This window comes from Hydractinia symbiolongicarpus, chromosome 8 (assembly GCF_029227915.1).
Source record: "Hydractinia symbiolongicarpus strain clone_291-10 chromosome 8, HSymV2.1, whole genome shotgun sequence".
NCBI lineage: Eukaryota > Metazoa > Cnidaria > Hydrozoa > Anthoathecata > Hydractiniidae > Hydractinia > Hydractinia symbiolongicarpus.
Window position 1 is genome coordinate 18627156 of NC_079882.1, and position 19002 is coordinate 18646157.

Below are 19002 nucleotides of genomic sequence, written 5' to 3' on the forward strand. Positions count from 1 at the left end.
ATGCATATTGGTCGCTACTTTTTTATCTATTGTTTATCGTATACGTTAAAAACGTTGCATCTACAGTTTCTGATTACGATCAACACCTGAAATAATTGATACATTCGTCATTCTCCTCTGATAATCGAACGACAGTACAACACAAAATGTTGTGAGGATATCTGCTCTTTATTTTCAGAACGCTGTACATGCGTGGCGCGAAAAGTATCATGCTCTTGAAGATCAACTAAACACGATACCAGTCAGTGAAATATCGCAACTTACCACTGGACCTGACCAGGTACTCTCATCACCAGTTGTGATTTACTTCTTGTTTTTATTTTGTTAAATTTAACGTTCCTTACAACTTAACAGTTTCATCACGTATAAAAAGCATTCCCTGTTTCCTGAACTTAAAAGTTTCGCAATTAAGTGTTTAGAAGTACTTTTACGGGTACTCAATATCGCAAAATTATTCGCGAAAATTTCTTGACAGTGATGCGAATAATTAAAAAAAGATCATGCTCGCTATTTACAGGTTTGACATGTTACATATGTTTAAAAATATTTTAGGGCTTCGTGGAGACTCCAATGACTCCTTTATCATCCGTCAAAATGACTGAACCGGAACCTGCGACACCTACCATGCGCAGGACTTAAGTTTGTGTTTTGAGTAGCTTACTAACTTAACTTGGAAGTGATTGTTCTAAAAGCGGTGTTGTGGATTGGTATTCCCATTCATGTAGTGCTTCAAAGAACTATAAACTTTTTTATAGTAGACTTCCACATCAATTGTATGTATATATACCAGCAACGAAAAACCAAAAGAAGACGGTACCGTTCATCTTCTAGCTTCTCGCCGTGTAACACGTTCGGCGTGTTGGTGAAACAGAGTGTTGACGTGTGGAATTACTTTTGTTTACATTTTTTATTTAATGCGAATTGCAATATTTGTTCTTGTATGAACAGACACCATTAAAATTGTGAATGGCACCCTTTTTACGGTTTCGCCATATTTGTATAAACTAGCATAAAATTATATTTTAAATGGTATTTATAATTCCGAAACAATATGACAAATATACAAATATTTTGAAGTTAAAAATAATATGTCGTAAAGGAATAACAGACCATGTTGCAGCCTTTTGAGGCCTGTTCACGCGGCTAGCGGCCTTGAAGGAGCCCTGGCACCAAGAAAAATGATTTGAGACGTCATCGTCCAATGAGAATGTAAGGAAAACACTAATGTCAGATTTATATGTATTGGCCTGCCTGTAACAGGCTACATTGCGCGTATTCCAGCGCACTCATTTAGCGGCGTTGTAAGGCCCTGGTGCCAAGAAAAATGACTTGGGACTCCGTAGTCCATAAAGACCGAAAAGACAACAACGATGGACGCGACGCAACGATGGTTCCAACCACGCGATTTAGGTGTAGAGGCCTCATAATTCCGTAACAGGCCATATTACAGACTTGGAGAATTGTACATGCAGTTTGGCGGCGTTGTAAAGGCCTGGCGTCAAACAAAACGGCTTTTCAAGTCGTAGTCCATTGGGACGGAGGGCCAACACCAATGGCCACCTGCCTGAACTCATGAAACTACGTAATTTAGGTGTACGGACCTAATAAGTCAGTAACAGGCCTTGTTACAGACTTTGAAGCCGTGTGAACGCAGTTAGCAGCGTTGTGAGTGCCTGCTGCCGAGGGAATGGCCATGGAACGTCATTAAGACGGGAAGGACAGCACCAGTGGCCATTGGTGTTGTTCTCCCTGTTTCAATAAACTGCGACGTGCCAAGTCGTATTCTTCGGCGTCTGGCCCTTACAACGCCTCCAGATGTGTACACAGACCTCCAAAGGCTGTATGTAATATGGTCTCTTACAGTTTTATAAGGCCATTACACCTAGATGACGTGTTTTGGCGCGTCTGGGCAGGTAATCACCACTGGTGTTGCCCTTTCAGGTTTAATGGACTTCGACGTCCCAAGTTGTTTTCATTTTCGCCTGACCCTTACAACGCTGCTAACTGCGTGCACAAGCCTCCAAAACCTATGTTACAGTCTTATTAGCACCTTCACATAAGTCAAGAGGTTCCACGTGTCAAGGCAGGTGTGTACCAGTGTGTTTCTTCCCGTCTCAAAGGACTACGATATCCAAAGTTGTTTTCATTGACAGTAGGCCCTTGAACGCCACCAACTGCGTCAGACCTCCAAAGGCAGTAATATGGCCCGTTACAGCCTTATAATGCCCCTATACCTAAATCACGTGATAGAACGTTCACTGGCAAGTGAAGACCGGTGTTATCCTTCCTGTCTTAACGGATTACACCTTTTGTATTCTTTGGGGACAGACCGTTATAACAACGCTAAATGCGTCTACAGGTAATCAAATGCTGTAATACGACCTGTCACCATACCTTAATCACGTTGTTCCACGCAACCAGACACGTGACCATTAGTGTTTTTCTTCCAAATTTAATGGACTACGGCGTCTTAACCCTATTCATGCTTGTTCTTTTAGGGGCTCCTCAATGCTGGGTGGGGGGGGGGGGGGGGCGGATTCGACCCACCCCCTGTGTAATTTCTAAAATTCTTGTCCGTTGGACTTGAAACTTACCACAAATGTTGTCCAGGTATTATTAAACAATTTGGTGAAAAAAATTTAATTGTTTAAAAAAGTTAATTGTCGCATATATGCTGTGAGTTTAGTCTCTTTAATAATAGCCGTATTTTGTGTGTGTGTCCGCGAAAGCCGCGTCCCGTAACGGAAACACGAAATTTTAAAAATGCGCACAAATACAAAATGCGATATATTTTTGTCCACTTTGTTACGACGATTAAATTTAAAGGACGGGCGAACCCGTTGATTTTTCCACGGGCTAACGACTAGTAACAATAATAATACCCGTATACGTCTGTCCGTCACGCAAAATGGTAGCTTATCTGCGCAAGTAGCGAGACGCACGCAATGCGGTAAAAAAGGAGTGGTAATGCTGACTGTTGAGACCCTGAGTAAGACCTAATGAAATTTACAAGCTAATGCAAGTCTCATCTTCACCCAAACCCTTTCGGACAACATGGACAGACATTTATCATCTACCAATATTGTCCTAAATCTTCTCAGATAACATGAACCGGGATATATCCCCTACCCATATTGTCCTAAACCTTCTCTATATGGCGGCAGGAGAGCCAAAAACAATCCGTGTCACTTCAAATTCCTCGGAAATGTTTTCCCCACAACTCGGATTTTTGGTCATAAATATTTGAATTCCCCCTCTCTAGAGATCGGCACTGTAATTGCGACGACCCTCTCTGGACATGGGCGCCTGAATATTTTTTCGCCTTGCTTGGGACACGAGGGCTGAAAATATTTGGAACTATGAATTTCTTTTTTAGGGCGGGAAATATTTGCGGCCATGAATTATCGATTCCGGGCAGGTAAATTATTATTATTTTTAGATACTTGATACAATTTAGCCTACGAATTTTTATTTGGTAGTCGCGAAGACCGAGACCGCCACTGTAACTCTAATGTATGTCACACCACATATCACAACACAACTTATTCATAAATGAAATGTTTCAGGTTTCTTTTGATAATATATCCTGGTTTATCCCGCCACAAATAAAGAAAAAACTTTCCTATTTCATCGCTTTCTGAAATTAAATTCTTCACCACAACTATGGCGGCACACCATCGAAAACGTGCGGTGGAGATACCAAATAAATAACAAACTCATTGGCCTTACGTACTAAGAATGTATGCCATAGATTCTTTCTTAAGTTAAACTAACCACGGTTTAAATGAGCAGCCCTATATTTTTTTCAGGAGGGAGATGTTTTGTTGATGAAACTGCGCGTTAAAGTTTCTTTTTGTTATGAATACTATTTGTAAGTGTTAATTTCCTTTTACACTTCATATGCTAACCTAGAGATTGGCAGAAAGTTAAAGTTGTTTGTTATTATACCAAATATAGAACTTAGTAAAGCGTATAAAAGAATATAACCATATCCTTATCAGTTAATTGACGAAACAGACAATAAGAACTGGATATAGTAGCAAGCTACCTTAAAAACTGGGCTAAGCTGCAATATATACTGCTGCTTGTTTTATTGAAGCAATCTGTGATGTATATAGCTAAAGGTCTAGAATAACAATAAACATGGATGAACTTGAATGGTTAGAATGTAATGAAACTCTTGAAGATATATTTAAAAATCCTAAAGTTCAATTTCCACAGCTTATAAAATTGTCAGAAAAAATTACATCAGTTAATTGTAATGAAACATTAGAAAAAGACCAAGTTATAACCATACTTGCTAAAAAAACTATTGCAAAATTAAGTGGAACGGATGCAAAAGCTCGTGAAATAAGACTTCCTGTTGATTGTCCTTTCCGTGTACAATTAAAATTGCCAGCAGGAAAAGAAAAGGACTTTGAAACAATTGAAGAATTGGCTAAAACTGACCCTTTACCAAAATTTGTTGAAGTGACAAAAGTAGAAGGATTAGAGTCAGTAAAAGTAGGGGATCGTTTAAAAGTTGTTATAGCTGAGAAGAGTGGTGGTGAACCATCCTTTATACACTTTCGCAGTTCATCTGGAAAACATGTTAAAATTAATGTAAACCAAGAAATCTCTTTCCGGCTTGCAGTGAATGATGCATCAGAGCAACCGCTATCAAAAATTGCTGAAAAATCAAGAGAGCTTCCAGTAGCTGCCAAATTTTTAAAAGAAAAAAATGTGCCTCAAATATATCTAGACTTGGGAGTTTTTAACATTACAAAAGGTTTTACTGAGCATGTTGTTCTTGCATCAGCAAATAAATCAAAATCTGAGTTTGCTGTTATATTTCCGCTGAATTTAAATGTTAAATTTCAAGTTACTTCCAAGCTAAAATTAGCAAAGGATGAACAATATAGAGAACTTTGTTCGAATTGTTCTAATGTTGATGAATCTGAGATAGCAGAGTATTTAAATGTTGTCAACCCAGCAGATGATGAAACACGATATGTAATTAAGTATAAAAAACTTCTTAAATTGATACACTCAGAGTCCACTGATACTGACAGTGATAGTGATACAAAAAAGGAAGTTAGTATTTCAGGTAGTGTTTCTAAAGAGGAAGAAGCTGTTCTAACCCTACATACAGAGCAACGAGACCTTGTTCGGAAACAACAGAAAGAAAAAGAACGTATGGCCAAATTAGAAAAAGAGCGCTTAAAAGCTGAACGCAAGAAAGAGAAAAAGGAAAGGAAAGAGAAGGAGAAAGAGGAACGCAAGAAGAAGAAATTGTCGCATGCTGTGAACACACCTGAGATGATTGGAGAAGATTTGTACATTGTTCCTGAATCACCTTCACTACCAACTTCACCAAAAAGCCCAGCCAGCCCCTGTGGTAATGAAGATTCTAAGCAACCACAATGGGCATTGCATTTACTGAGTAAGGTGAAAGATGTAAAAGATCGCACTAAATCCTTAGGACGAAAACCTAAAAAGCGTGGTAAACTGAAGCAAGACACAACCTTTGATTCAACTGACAATCTTAGTTCCAATCCTTCAAGTGATTATTATACTGGTCTAGATGATGATGATGATGATGCATTTTCTGATAGTTTATATGAAACCCTTCCATGTGACATGGCATATGAGTCTTTAGATTTAATCGCTCAGGCCAAGCGTTCACTTGCCCCAAATACAGCAGAAAGTAATGGTGACAGTGGCTTTGACGAAGTTGATCAAGCTAAAATTAAAGCTTGGAGAGATTCAATGCAACCTCCTCCTTTACCTGGTAACCACCCGCATCAAAACAGAATTGACAATAATAATAGTGATGATATCTATGAAGTTGCTATCGATAGCGCATCTGCCAACCCAAATAATGCCAGTGCCAAAGCATGGAAAAGTTTTTACAATATCGTTGAGCAAAGTGCCAATGAGATTTCAATGTGGAGTATGGAAGATGTATCAAACTGCTTACAAGACCTTAAGCTAGGAAAGTATAAGAAAACATTTGATGAGTCACAAGTTGATGGACAACTCTTGCTTGACTTAGACGAAAGTGTTTTAAGAGATCTTGGTTTAAACTTTTTTGAAGCTCGCAAGCTTAGAAAGTTTGTATTTGGTTGGCGCCCTGATGCAATAAGACCTCCAAACTATCCAGAGCTCAAAGGATTTGACAGTGAGAATCCATCTGATTGGAGCGAGAAAGATGTTATTGCACACCTTCAAGTCATAGACATCAATGATTTTTCCGAGTTTTGTGCTGAAAATCAAGTAAATGGTGATTTATTAAAAGACATCTGCATTGATGAAACCATAATGATCTCAATTATAAAAAGCCGTGATCGAAAACTAAAAACAGTGAAAATAAAAAACTACGTTATTGACAAATGGAGGCCAAAGAAAAAAGGGGAAGGTCATTATGTAAGTTACACAGCTAGTCAGAAAGAAATCCCACAACCTGCAAAAAGTTCAAGTGCCAATCATTCACCAGTATCCAGAGCAGCATCTTCCCCTTATAGCACACAGCGCAATCGTAAAGTTAGTGATAATAGTACACCATTGGGCATTGGAAAGAAAGTCGGAGGTGATGCACCACTGATTGCAAGAATGAAACAGCAACTGGAGGAAAACAAGAGTAGTTGGGAGAATCGAAAAAAGGCTATTTGATCAGTCTTCCTATTTTCATTTTTCATTTTTTATAACTATCTTCATAGCATTTTATAGTATATAAATATGCAACTTTTTTTAATGAAGGAGTTGCATATATTTTATAAGAGTGGCATGGTGGTATTTTTTCAGAAATCTACTGATCAGTGAGTAAATAGCAATGAATTTCCTTTGTTGATTATTTTGTGTTTTAATTAGATATCATGAATAAAAGAAGTTTATCTAGCTTTCAAAAAAAAAATTTTTTTTGTATTGCCATTGACATTGAGTATTATAAAGTAATTTTAGGATTACTTTTAATGTTTGCTTTTGTCATTCATACAAATTACCTTTCTATAAATGCCTATTTAATTTTATTGATTAGTTTTTTTATAATCATCTTTTTTCTGATTCTGAACCATTATTTTTCACCATTGTGAACAGGCTATCAAGGCTCACTTTACTAAGTCTAGCTTCCGTGAAAAACCCATGTGTCAATAATAATTTAATAAGTAAAAAAGTAAATGGATTATTTGGAAATAGAAATTTTTTTTTGTTCGCCCTGTTAGTTGTATTTTCAAAATGGTTTGCGAAATTTGAAAGCCTGTTGGGCACTAATTTTTTTTATATATATTATTCTTGCACTTCACACACAACACTAAATATATAGTGTTCTTAATAATACGTGTGATTTTAAACAACTGATGTATGCAGAGCTGGCTATGCAATTTGCAGTGAAATAGTGCTTTCTCAACGGTTACATGGGTCTTCCATACTTTGAAAGCAATTTCGTGGGTTTTGCGTACCTCGGTTTTCAATTGTTGTAATAGCAAGACCAAGGGAATCACCTAGTCACTAAAATTTATTAGGATGTATATACTTGATATTTATACACGTGATTTTTAACTATTTACATTTGATGTTACCTAGCACAAAAGATTTTATAAATTGCGGGAAAAACCGTTTTCCCCTAATTTTTTTATGTTGTCCATTTTTTCACACCAAAGGCTGGGTACAAAATCCTTTTTTAAATGATCTTTTTATCGTTTTGTCAGCACTGAAGTTATCATAAGAGCATGTGTTTGTGAATTTGATGTGGGATGTTCTGTAAAAAAATAAAGATAGATGCTCTCCGATTCTTTTATAAAAAGGATCATGTATTTCAGCATATTGTTTCTCATTCTATGTTAAAAGTTTCCATAACTGAGTTGTAATTAGCGACCTGTTGTAGTTGTCATTGATTTTCAATACCATCGCGTAATGTTATTTTGCACACTTTGTTACCAGATTTTTTAACTCTGATTGCAATGCAGTAAATTTACTGTTATATATATGGTAATCTGGTTTATGAGTTGAAGTAATTGTTGTGGTATATGTGGATTGATGTAGCTTTGCTTGCTTTAATTGTAAAACTTGACAGCAGTGCGGAAAATTTTGCATTTTATTTTGTTATTGACATTTCTGTTTTTTTCGAGTTTCTCTTTTATGTACTCGAGGTTGTTAGATATATTCTAATAAGCCGGCCTTACAATCGTGTTGCGCGGGGGAGGATGAGCTTTTGTGTTGAATTGATATAGTAGGTATGTTGTAAGGATTAATCTCATTTATTTGTTTTCATGCTTTTATACGCGTTCACAAAGTGATTAAAACTGATATTGTTTGAATGTTTTATTTAAACGACTGTGATTAAAGTCCAGACTTCTAATATTTGCATATTTGCACTTTTTTTAATTTAATAATTTTCTGTGAATATGACTTTACACAATAATATATACAAAAAATATTCCATATAACAAGACTATATTCCATTTGTGAAAAAAACTGTTACTTAAAAGTTTATTTCTATTCGGTTTTTCATCATTTGAGTGTGTTCTGTTTTTTGTTGTTGTTTGACAAATAATCGCCCAACGCATGATGAAACGTCCGTACAGGTTTTTACACAAAGTGGAACACAGTCTTGCCTGTCGATCCATTGTGCACTTTTTAACATTGTAGTTGCTTTTTACCTATTTTCCCGACCGAATGGCACAATACCTTATTCAGATTATTACGCGGTACCTCTACTTAGCCTTTTTGCTGCATGTATCACTATTCCTCTGGATATTGTATAGTTTGCACGGTATGTATGAGTAGAGATTTTTTGAACGTAGATTGTAAGTTGTTCTGAAAAAAATGCATCAATGAATTGCGCTTTTTTATATCCTCCAGATGAATTTTATTAAACGAAGTGTATACTAAAACAATTTGAACAGAAAAAGTGTATTGTTAATAATGTTTCCTAATAACATTCTAAGATCTGGGACCAAGGTTTGCTTTTAAGTTAGTCACATAATACATGTTATATATATATAAGCATAACGCGTACAAGCATATTCCGGCTCAGATAGGGGAATTTGCTAAGCATATGCTAAGCATATGGTCCAGCTTTGATGAGTACTTTTGATGCGTGTTTTTTTTCTTGTGATATTAGTATTTTAATTAGAGACGACTTCTTAATTCCTTATACACAATAAGACTTAACTAACACCACTATACTGTCTAAACTTGTCTTGTGTAATTATACCTTTAGTTTTGTTGATGTTCTTTTAAAAATAACAAGAAGCCCTGCGGCTTAAAGATTTCTGCCATTAGCAATAATCTAACAAAGTACTGAACTCTGAAGAGGACTGAGTAATATGGTGGAACAAAATCATTGAATATTTAAAATTTTAAAATTCAATTTTTGATTATTATTATTGTAACTGTAAATCATAGCTAACTAAACTCACATAAACTTCTTTTCTCTATAAGAACAATTTTAAAAGAAAAATAATAAACCTGAAAATTGATGAACAATAAAAACAACGGCAAGGCTGAAAATTTATTATTATCTCCTTTTCTCTGAAAAACAGCTTGGAAAATATCTTTAATTGTGGCAGCAAATTTATTTTTACATTATCAGTTACGAAAAGTTATTTTCAGACTACATATTCTTATTTCACAATTTTATAGCTATAATACATTATGTTTCACCAAAAATATTCAGCCTCAACAATTCCTCTTTAAATTGAAATTCATGAATTATTAATTAGTCCTGCTGAATATAGCTTTAAGGCCGTTTCACATTACAGCAATATATAGAAAAATATTGACAGCAATATATTTATGAATAATGATATCAATTGAAAATTATTGAATTCATTATATTGGAAAATATTTCGAATTATTGCAAATTGTCTCTTTAAATGTCTCTTTAAATGTCCATTTAAATTTTGTTGTAATTCAAAATGTCTGAGGAACAGAGAAAAGCGGTTGCTGCGATTATTATTGCTACAACTTTACTTCCGACAAACTTTTCCAAACCTAAGGTTACGCGTGGATGAAAAAACGAAAATCGATCGGTGTTTACGATAACTTAGTGCTAGAACTACGTTTGTATGACGAAGAGAGTTTCCGCAAATACCTGCGAATGAGCCCAGACATATATGAGGTGAATATAATTTTTAACTTGATATTCATGTGAAATAATTCTGAGTTTGATCTAAAACAATCCTTTTGTTTAGCTTTTACTTGAGAAAGTCAGAAGTAAATTGATGTTTCAAGCCTTTTCTTCCTCGCTTCTGAGGTTTCGCAGAAGTTTCATCTTCTGGATTTTGAAATACGGGGCTGAGTGAAGGTTGAAGTTGCTGTGGCACGCTCTGACCGAATATTTGTGTGTTTTGGCTCAAGATTGACGAGGTTGGTTTTGGTGAGCTCTGAGTGAAGACATGTGCGGCATGTTGCTGTTGCGTCGTAGCTTGAGGAAATAGTATTTGATCATTCGTAGCAAAATCGTGTGGCTGACTTTCAAAATAATAAATGTTATTTTGCTCCATCTTTTATCTTCGATCGTATGTTTCATTTACTGTTTATTTCAGACAGACAAATTTCGAATACTTTGCTGATTCGATTTTTCTATTGTTCGGAGAACAATTGAGTCTTCTCACAACAAAAGAATTTCCCTTGCAATATTTTTTAATTCAAACCGTGTTTGAATTAAAAAGTCTTGACAAGTATTGAAAGCGATTGCGTAATGTTTTTTCGAACGTGTCTCAAAAGTTGGTTTTACATTATGTCAATTAATTGAGGCAATATTTTTCAATAGTTATCAATAATTTCCAATATATTGGATTCAATATATTTCTGCAATGTGAAACGGCCTTTAGTCTACGTGCTTGCAAAATTGTACAGAGGGAAATGACGTAATTATTTAAGGGAAACGTTAATAACATCAAAGATGGCGCATTATAAAACGATCTTCATTATGCTACACTGCACGAGCTTTAATTTTCGATAGCATATAAACTTTACAATAAGGTATTGTTTATTGGATAATAAAACAATTTGTTGCACTGTTAGGATTCTTATTGGCTTAAAACTCATTTTAGCCTCGTTCTCAGAAAAAAAAAATCTGTCAAAACGAGGATTCAGGCTTTAGCCTGGATAAGTTTTGGGCGTCTAGCCTAGCTCCGCTGTCTCTATATCTCTATCTCCTCAGGCGATTCCAAAGACTCCGCCTTCGCTGGCGAAAATCAAAAACAGGAGGGCCCCCAGTTCCCTGCCCAGGAGTTGACGACCGTTATTCCATCCATTTCCAAGGTAAAGTAAAGTTAAAGGTGGCGGACATAAGAAAAAATCGCTACGAAGTTTTTGTAACCGTTTGCAAGTTTGTTGAAGCGACAAGACGCAATTTTTCAACGACGACGAAAGTAGATTACAAGTCCAGGAAGTACAGGATCAGCCTGCGACATTTTTCTGTATTCAGATTAAACGTTTTGCACAATACGACGAAAAATAACAACGATGGAGAGATTACAACTGTGGCAGATACTCGAAGCAAGATTTCCTTTTCAGAGCTGATCAAAACTATGGGCCACGAAGCTATGAAGATTTTACCGTTATCTCAGACTACGTACAACGAAATCCCGAACCTTCTAACGCAGAAACAAATCCCCGTTTGTTCTTGCGGAAAGGTTACAAAGAGCGGCGGTGGTTTAAAACAACACAAAAAGAAATGGATTTCTGTTGAAAAAGAAGTAACGGTAAACAAAACATCGGCGGACAAACAAAATATGACCGTTACAAATGAAGCTACTGGACGGCAACCTTATACGACATCGTACGTAGATAAACACATGGAAGATATTAGGAGATATTTTCCATTGGAAAAAGAACTTATTCGAGCTTTCTAGGGGAGTCTTGGGTAAGAGGTATATTCGAATGATGACATCTTTAATCCAGGAATGGTCAACCGACGTCTGTAATGGGATTGCATTGAAAAAGATGATGTCTATACCCGCACTGCTTCTTCAAAAGAGCTCAAGCAGAACGAGTGCCCAGTAAAACAAAAGCAATTTGGAAAGAAGATTAGACCAATATGATAAAGGAGAATTAACAGAACCTCTACAAGAAGGACACTTCATACAGCAACGGATGAAACATCGCAGCAACATAAACAACATGGTGACCACTGTCCTGGAAAGTTCTGGAATTTAGTTTTTGTCCTGGAATGTCCTGGACTTTCCTTCTTTTTTAGAGATTGTCCTGGAATGTCCTGGAATTTAGTTTGAAGGCTGCATATTTAATTTTTACATGAAAGTTTAAACAAAAAAATACAAAAGGGACAAATGGATATTTTGGTCAGATGTTGGGATAATGAGAAAGATATTTCCATAACAAGGTACATGAACTGGGTGGTGCAAATACAGAGCAAATACTCAAAACATTTTTGAATAGGTCCAAATCTGTTGATCCAAAAAGTCTTATGCAAATATCTTCAGATTGACTAAATGTCAACCTAAAGTTTCTTTCTTTCTTTTCTGAGAAACGTCATCTTGATGAACTAGCTGGTCTAGTGAATATCGGAACATGTGGCCTGCATACTGTACATGGAAGCTTGAAAAATGGCATCAAGAAGTCTGGTTGGGAAATGGGAAAGGTGTTGATTATTTATTTAACACCGATCTTTCCTTACCATTTTTGATTTTTTGATTGATACCTTCAGATACCATCAAAAAGGCTGATACAAAAATGAAAATTTTAAAGATCGATGTCTTGGATAAGAACATACATAAGCCCTCTGAAACGATTGATGTTGGTATGGGTGCACAACTCCACATCTCACAATTTCGGAGAAGCAGTGATTTTAAAGGGAGTTCCCTTCGAAACTTTCATCAAGAAACTGTTCTGTTCTTATCCAGTGTGACCAGTCACATGGTAGAGAAATGCCCCCTGAAACACATGATCATTCAAAGCTGCAGTAAAATCAATCCCAACAGGCTGGCCATTAGGGATGAAAGAGAAGTTTCAAAGTTAAGATTTTCCAAGATGTTAGAAAAGCTATTTTTTTAGGGCAAGTCACCCCTAAAGTTGCTGATGATGCTAAGGAACAGTTCTCAAAGCTCATTGATGATGTTGTACCTGAACACCAGGAAAAGTTTCTCTCATTTGAAAACTTTGATCAAAGGCTAGATACATTCTTTGCCCAGTTTCTAAAAACAAAAGGTTTCGAGTCTTTATGGAGTATTAAAGCTCGTATTCTACCTGAGTCACGGACAATCTGCTATTGAGCGAGGCTTCAAAGCAAATAAAGAATTCATTAAAGAGAACCAGTCAGAATGTTCGCTGAAATTATTAAGAATTCTGCACAATCACATGATTGCAAAAGAAGTGCGAGCACACAACATTCCAATTACAAGGGAATTAGTTAAGTCTGCCAAGTGTGCAAGATCGCGTTATGCTAAAATTAATAATGAAAAGAAGAAGTTAAAAGTGGATTCTGGAAAAGCATTGAAACGAAAGGTTATTTCAACTGAAATTGAAGAAATGCAAAGGAAAAAACAATTCCTCCAAACCAGTATAAACACTCTCATTAACGTACAGAGGTCCAAAATTGTCTATTCCTACTGCGGCGAAAGCTCTAGCGTCACTGAGCCTGTAACCTGGTAATGGTGGTGAAATCTGGGTAAATCTTACTTACCGAATTCTGTCGGAATTCGGTAAGTGTTTGTTTTTGAGAGATGTGTTTTAGCTTACAGTGAATATCCATGATGATTAGCTTAGTTAACGAGTGATCTCGGTCGAGCAGTACAGGCGATATCGTTTCAACGGTAACGGTGCGTTTACAAGTCGACCCCTGCAACGTAATAAACCTTTTTTTGTCGATAAAAAACATAACATCTTTTTCTTCAAACCACAAAAACCTCAAAAAATTACGACCTGTTTCTTTGATCGCAATTTGTAGAAATGCTTTTTCTATGTCCGCTATCAATACTATAGGATATGATCTAAATCTCAATAGGATATCGTACAGTTGCGGCGTTAGCTGAGGACCCTTGTACAGTATGTCGCTTCGACTGGGCGACTCGTGGTTAATTTTCGCGAAAGTGTCAAAAACTATTCTCATTTTTGTTGTGCTTTTATTGTTACGTAAAACAGCGCGGTGTGGCAAGTAATGTATTTCCAAAATTTGTTTAACTGCTTATCAAGAATGTCAGATTCCCTCTCACAACAATCAACACGCAAGGTATGAATGATCAAATTATTTGTCGTTGATTCCTTCTTTTCACACCCTCTCACAGACTCAATAAGGAACAGCTGTTATGTGGGATTAAACCCATATGAATATGAAGAGAACGCTCTACCGACTGAACTACCAATCCTTAAAAGAAGACAACCCTCAAAGTAAACATAGTTGCATGACTTTATTAATTATATCAAGCATATTGTATTTAGTAAATACTTTTTGAGCACTCTGTCCCAAAAAATGATATATATTTGTAGTTTAGAAATTTAGCTCTAAATATCGTCTCTCAAAGGCACTGGATTTTAATGTATTTAGAGACTTTACTATATATATAATATAATATACTATATAAAAATGTTTTCTGTTTCTTTTTAGATTGCGTACAATGAAAGCGAGAGATGTTACCTTTCAATACGTGAGATAAAAAGAAGAAAGCGTAACCTCATCCCGCGTTGTTTTTCTGTCAAAAATTTGAAGCTGTTTTATAAAGTTAATAAATTGTTTTCGTTTCTGTAGATTGTTTGTTTTTGTTTATTGTTTCCCGTGAGTTTACAAAATTCATTGCATCAGATTCATTGGCTTCAAGAAATCGGTTTTCATAACTAGTGCCGTTATTTTTACGTGAAAAAAAACCCCACAAGCTGCTTCGTTCGCCTTCTTATCTCCGAAAGTCTGTATTATTATCTGCGTTCCGAGTATTATTATCCGGTTGAAAGAGTGCACCTTACGCCACGCATCCCCTTAATTCGTGACATTTTCGCACACTACGGATTGTACAACTCGATGTATTGCATTTCTTCCAAAATAAGGGTTTTAACTTTATAAAAGTATAATTTTGCATGGATTTTTGGCACTAAAAGCTTCATCAATGCTGGATTTGCGTCGGCCACCACTGACAATATTGTGATTATTATCAATATTTAATTTTATAATTCTATGAAAAAGAGGTTTTACGAAATTTCTTAGTTATCGTCTTTCTTTAGTTTCGCGCGATCTAAATTTTTCGAACCTTCTGAAAAGAAATATCCCACTTACTTTCTATTAAATTCAATTATTTTGTAATTCGCTGCGCTCAACTGAAAATAACCTTATTTGTACTAGTAGTTGAGTGTGTCATCTTAGTTAGGAACCGTGTACTATCGGTATCATAACACAATATAATACATTTATATCTCCTACGCAACCTCGTCCCCAGGACCTCTTTTCGCGAAAAGAGGTCCTGGGGACGAGGTTGATCTCCTACGAACTAAATTACAACCACTAATTTACAATCAAAACGTTTCCGAAATCGTGGCTAAGCCGGATGTGAAAAACCCCATTCTATGGGGAAACATATCCTTAGACCCCAGTGCTACAGCCACTAACCCTCAAAGGTTAAGGGTATCATTAAAAAATTACACTGTTATTAACAACAACATTATAAACAATTCAAAGTAAAACTGCTTATCTTATAGGTAATCAAACAGTTTTGACGCGTACGGTTCAAGAACTAATTTACATGTGAGCGCTTCCATGCCTTGTACGCCCTTTAAACACTTAAAAAACCACGTGACCGGCCTTGGCCATACATACGAAATTAAATTCAATTATTTTGTAATTCGCTGCGCTCAACCGAAAATAACCTTATTTATTTTCTTATTTTTGCGACATGGAAGACTCAACTTCGACTAGTAGTAGTAGTTATGTACGAAAAAGTTAGGGTTGGTAGGTGTTTCAAAGACCTATATTCCTTGTAACATATAGTAAATGCTCTGCATCGTCCTCCACATAATCATCTTTGGGTGTCTCCGAACGCCATCTACCATGTCGTTTAAAAGACGGTCTGGGACGTCTGCATTTGCCGCTACTGTTGCTCCTCCAGCAGGTAGGCTGTGGAGTCCGAATCTTGTCCTATCCAATCCGATTGATGCCAGTGCATCGAGTGCATTTTCTCTTGTTGTTGTGTAGCTGATTGGGCGATTCATCTTTTTAAAACTTCCGAATTTGTTGTTGGATGTAACTGTGACCGCTCTAAACAGATAGGAATCAGGCTCAGCAGGTACATACTTCATATACTCAGTTAACTTATATACTGGGCAGATCCCATTTCCGCAAGCGCTGATGTAAACCCAGCGTTCTTCTCTGTAGATATCTGTGTTGCTTTGCGCTATGAACAGTTTCATAAAGCTATTGTTGTAATTGACGTCACATCTTTTCAGATTACTAATTTCCGAAAACCTAAGAAAGCCACAGAATCCCAAGAGAAAGATATTAAAAGTTCTAAGTTTGTAAAGATTAACAGCTTCGCTTTTAACAAGTTGTTTATGTAATGCGTGCAAATGTTCAACCGTAATTATGTCTTCCTTGCGAATTTGATGTTGTAGTAGGCATTTAGCGGCTTCGAGCATATTTTTTGGTAAAGTCTGGTCGCTTGGGTTATTGTAGCCTGTGAAATTGTGAAAATACTGGATAGCGTAGAATGTGATTCGATTTTAGGATAAGAATTGTTCATTTGGGTTAGGTTAAGTATGTACAACGCAACTGTTAGCGGTAGAGCTGGTAATTTCGATACATAATATTTTTTACACCATGTATTCCATGAATTAAAAGAATAAGGGCCTTTTTATATGAGACCGGGAAACTCGGTCCACCGAGATATCCCGCATGACTGAGATCTCAGATATTTGCGGAAGAACGCTGAAAATTGAAATCGTGTTTATATGGTGCATATTCATCTCGCCCCGGTTACAACGGGAAACTCGGTCAACCGAGATCCCGGGCAAGTGACCCGGGATCTCGGTCAAACGGGATGGATATTTGTTCATGTAAACAGAAAAAAAAGTGGCAAAGTACGGAAAAAGTTTATGTAATCTTAGAGGAGCAAATAATTATCACTATTAATGCATATCAATGGACATATTTGTTTTTGTATCATAGTGTATTTGTAATAAAAGAAAACAAAACCATGAAACATGCTGAAAACACCAGGTTTCACTAAAATTACAATTGAGAATGATCTAAGATTAACTTTTAATCCTGTTTCAAGCGTGTGGGAGATGTTAATGAATAATATTTAAATTGGTCAGAAATGATGGTAATTTTCAAAAAATTTGAGAAATAATTAATAGTGATAACACAGTTGTTTCAAGCATCAACAGTATCGCTACCTTCTTTTTTCTGTTGTTGGAAGCCATATTTGCTTACATATTCACCCCGCCACTTTTAGTTTCCCGCTAATTTTTCTTCATATAAACCCGGGATGGGAAATGACAAATTTACATATAAACCCGAGTTGATATTAGCCCGCTCTACCGGGAAACTCGATGAGCGAGTTCTCTTATAAAAAAGCCCTAACAGTACGTTTTAATCGTGTTATTCGCAACATTGCCTATTGATTTTAAGAGGTTTTGTGTGTCCAATGACTGCGTTTCTTAATCCTGTGACGACACCTTCGCTGTTCCTGTGGTTTCGGTTTATGTAAATTGCAGTTGGAAAGCTATTATTTTGCTTTTAAAATGCTTTGAACCTATGGCGGATTTTTTGCACTCTCCTTGAGTAACGCATAAATTGGGATTGTCAAAGATCCTGAAGTTTTTAATAAATTTTTGGAAGTCCCCTGTTCAATCAGTTAAAAATGGCCAAAACGCTGCCGAAGGCCAGTATGGGGCCACCAGTGTGCCCGAAGCTTTACAGGTCTGCATGTGTTTTAAAACCTTTGATATACTTTGAATCGGGGGCACGAGTAAATTATTTTCGTTTTCCCACGAGGTATTAAAGGCGTTAACGCATTCAGTTTCCGGACAATAATATTTTGAGTTGAACCTGCCCACCTTTTTGTTTTCGTCATTTGCAAACCTATCTACGATGAATGGAGCCCAGAGCCTGTTTAGGTATTCAAAAAGCTTTTTGTGATTTCCCAATTGTCCGTGTCCGTATAAGGACTTAATTTATGAGCGTATTGAATTTGATTTCTGGGGACCTATTCGACATTTAAATCTATTTTTTGCTTCTTACAAATATCAAAAATATTTTCTACCAATATCTGTACGTTTTCCTTTGAGCTGCCTCTTTTTATTATACAATGGCTCGCGTAATTATCTGTCTTCCAAAGTACTGCTTTGTTGCTTAAAACTGATTTTAATGATTGTAGCGAATATTGTATAGCGTATAGCTCTCTCCACGTGGAGTGCATTATACTTTCCGTTAGTGTGAAATTCTTAATAGAAATATGCATTCTATTCTTGTGCCACGTGTGTGCACCCAACCCTGTATCGCTCGCATCAGAACAAACGATCAACCAGGGAGTATTTCCCCGTGTCATTGGTCTCTCAGTAGCAGATTGTTATTCCAAAATAACAGTTCAAATTTTGCAAATTTTCATGCTGACGTGTACGGTAGGGAATAGAGAATGAACTGTAAACTCGAATGAGTAGAAATTAATCGCTGGGAAGGTATAGAAAAAAGTTTTTTCTTCAGATCTAGATTAATGCCGAGCCATGTCATATTTTGAGTGGGACTCTACAGAGATTTTTCGTTGTTTGCAACAAACCCAGATTTCTTAAGCGAGCCTCGGACAAAGTTTGACGCCCTCAGAGTCGATTCATAGATATTGATTGTGCCAGCGCCGTCTTCAATAAAACACGCAAAGTTTATAGCATGTTCTTGCCAGTATTTTACGAGGACTCGCATAGTTTTTGTGAAAATAAAGGGGGCAGAAGAGAGACCAAACGAAAAATACCTTCTTTCGCCATTTGTTACCCAAGAAAATCCTAAATATTTTTGATGCTCTGAAGCAATTTCTATGTGATGATAGCTTTGTTTTATGTCAAATTTAAACATGAAACCATTTT

The 19002-nt window shown here is 36.4% G+C and overlaps 3 protein-coding genes across 3 annotated transcripts in view; 2 read left to right on the top strand and 1 right to left on the bottom strand.

Moving 5' to 3' along the window:
• Positions 1-1067, top strand: part of LOC130655204 (nuclear anchorage protein 1-like) — a 46208-nt gene extending 45141 nt beyond the window's left edge. The window contains exons 18-19 of the mRNA XM_057457935.1: positions 179-280; positions 553-1067. Coding sequence (XP_057313918.1) covers positions 179-280; positions 553-639 — 189 coding nt within the window. The 3' untranslated portion in view covers positions 640-1067. The remainder of the gene's footprint in view (positions 1-178; positions 281-552) is intronic.
• Positions 1068-3782: 2715 nt separating this feature from the next.
• Positions 3783-14688, top strand: LOC130655205 (titin homolog). Its single transcript, XM_057457936.1, has 2 exons — positions 3783-10099; positions 14549-14688. Exon 1 carries the CDS (start codon positions 4144-4146, stop codon positions 6649-6651), a length of 2508 nt encoding a protein of 835 aa, XP_057313919.1. The 5' UTR covers positions 3783-4143; the 3' UTR covers positions 6652-10099; positions 14549-14688.
• Positions 13620-14053, bottom strand: LOC130653808 (uncharacterized). Its single transcript, XM_057456316.1, has 2 exons — positions 13774-14053; positions 13620-13678 (listed from the first exon to the last, which is right to left on the bottom strand). The coding sequence occupies exons 1-2, from the start codon at positions 14051-14053 to the stop codon at positions 13620-13622; spliced, it is 339 nt and encodes a 112-aa protein (XP_057312299.1).
• Positions 14689-19002: the final 4314 nt, after the last annotated feature.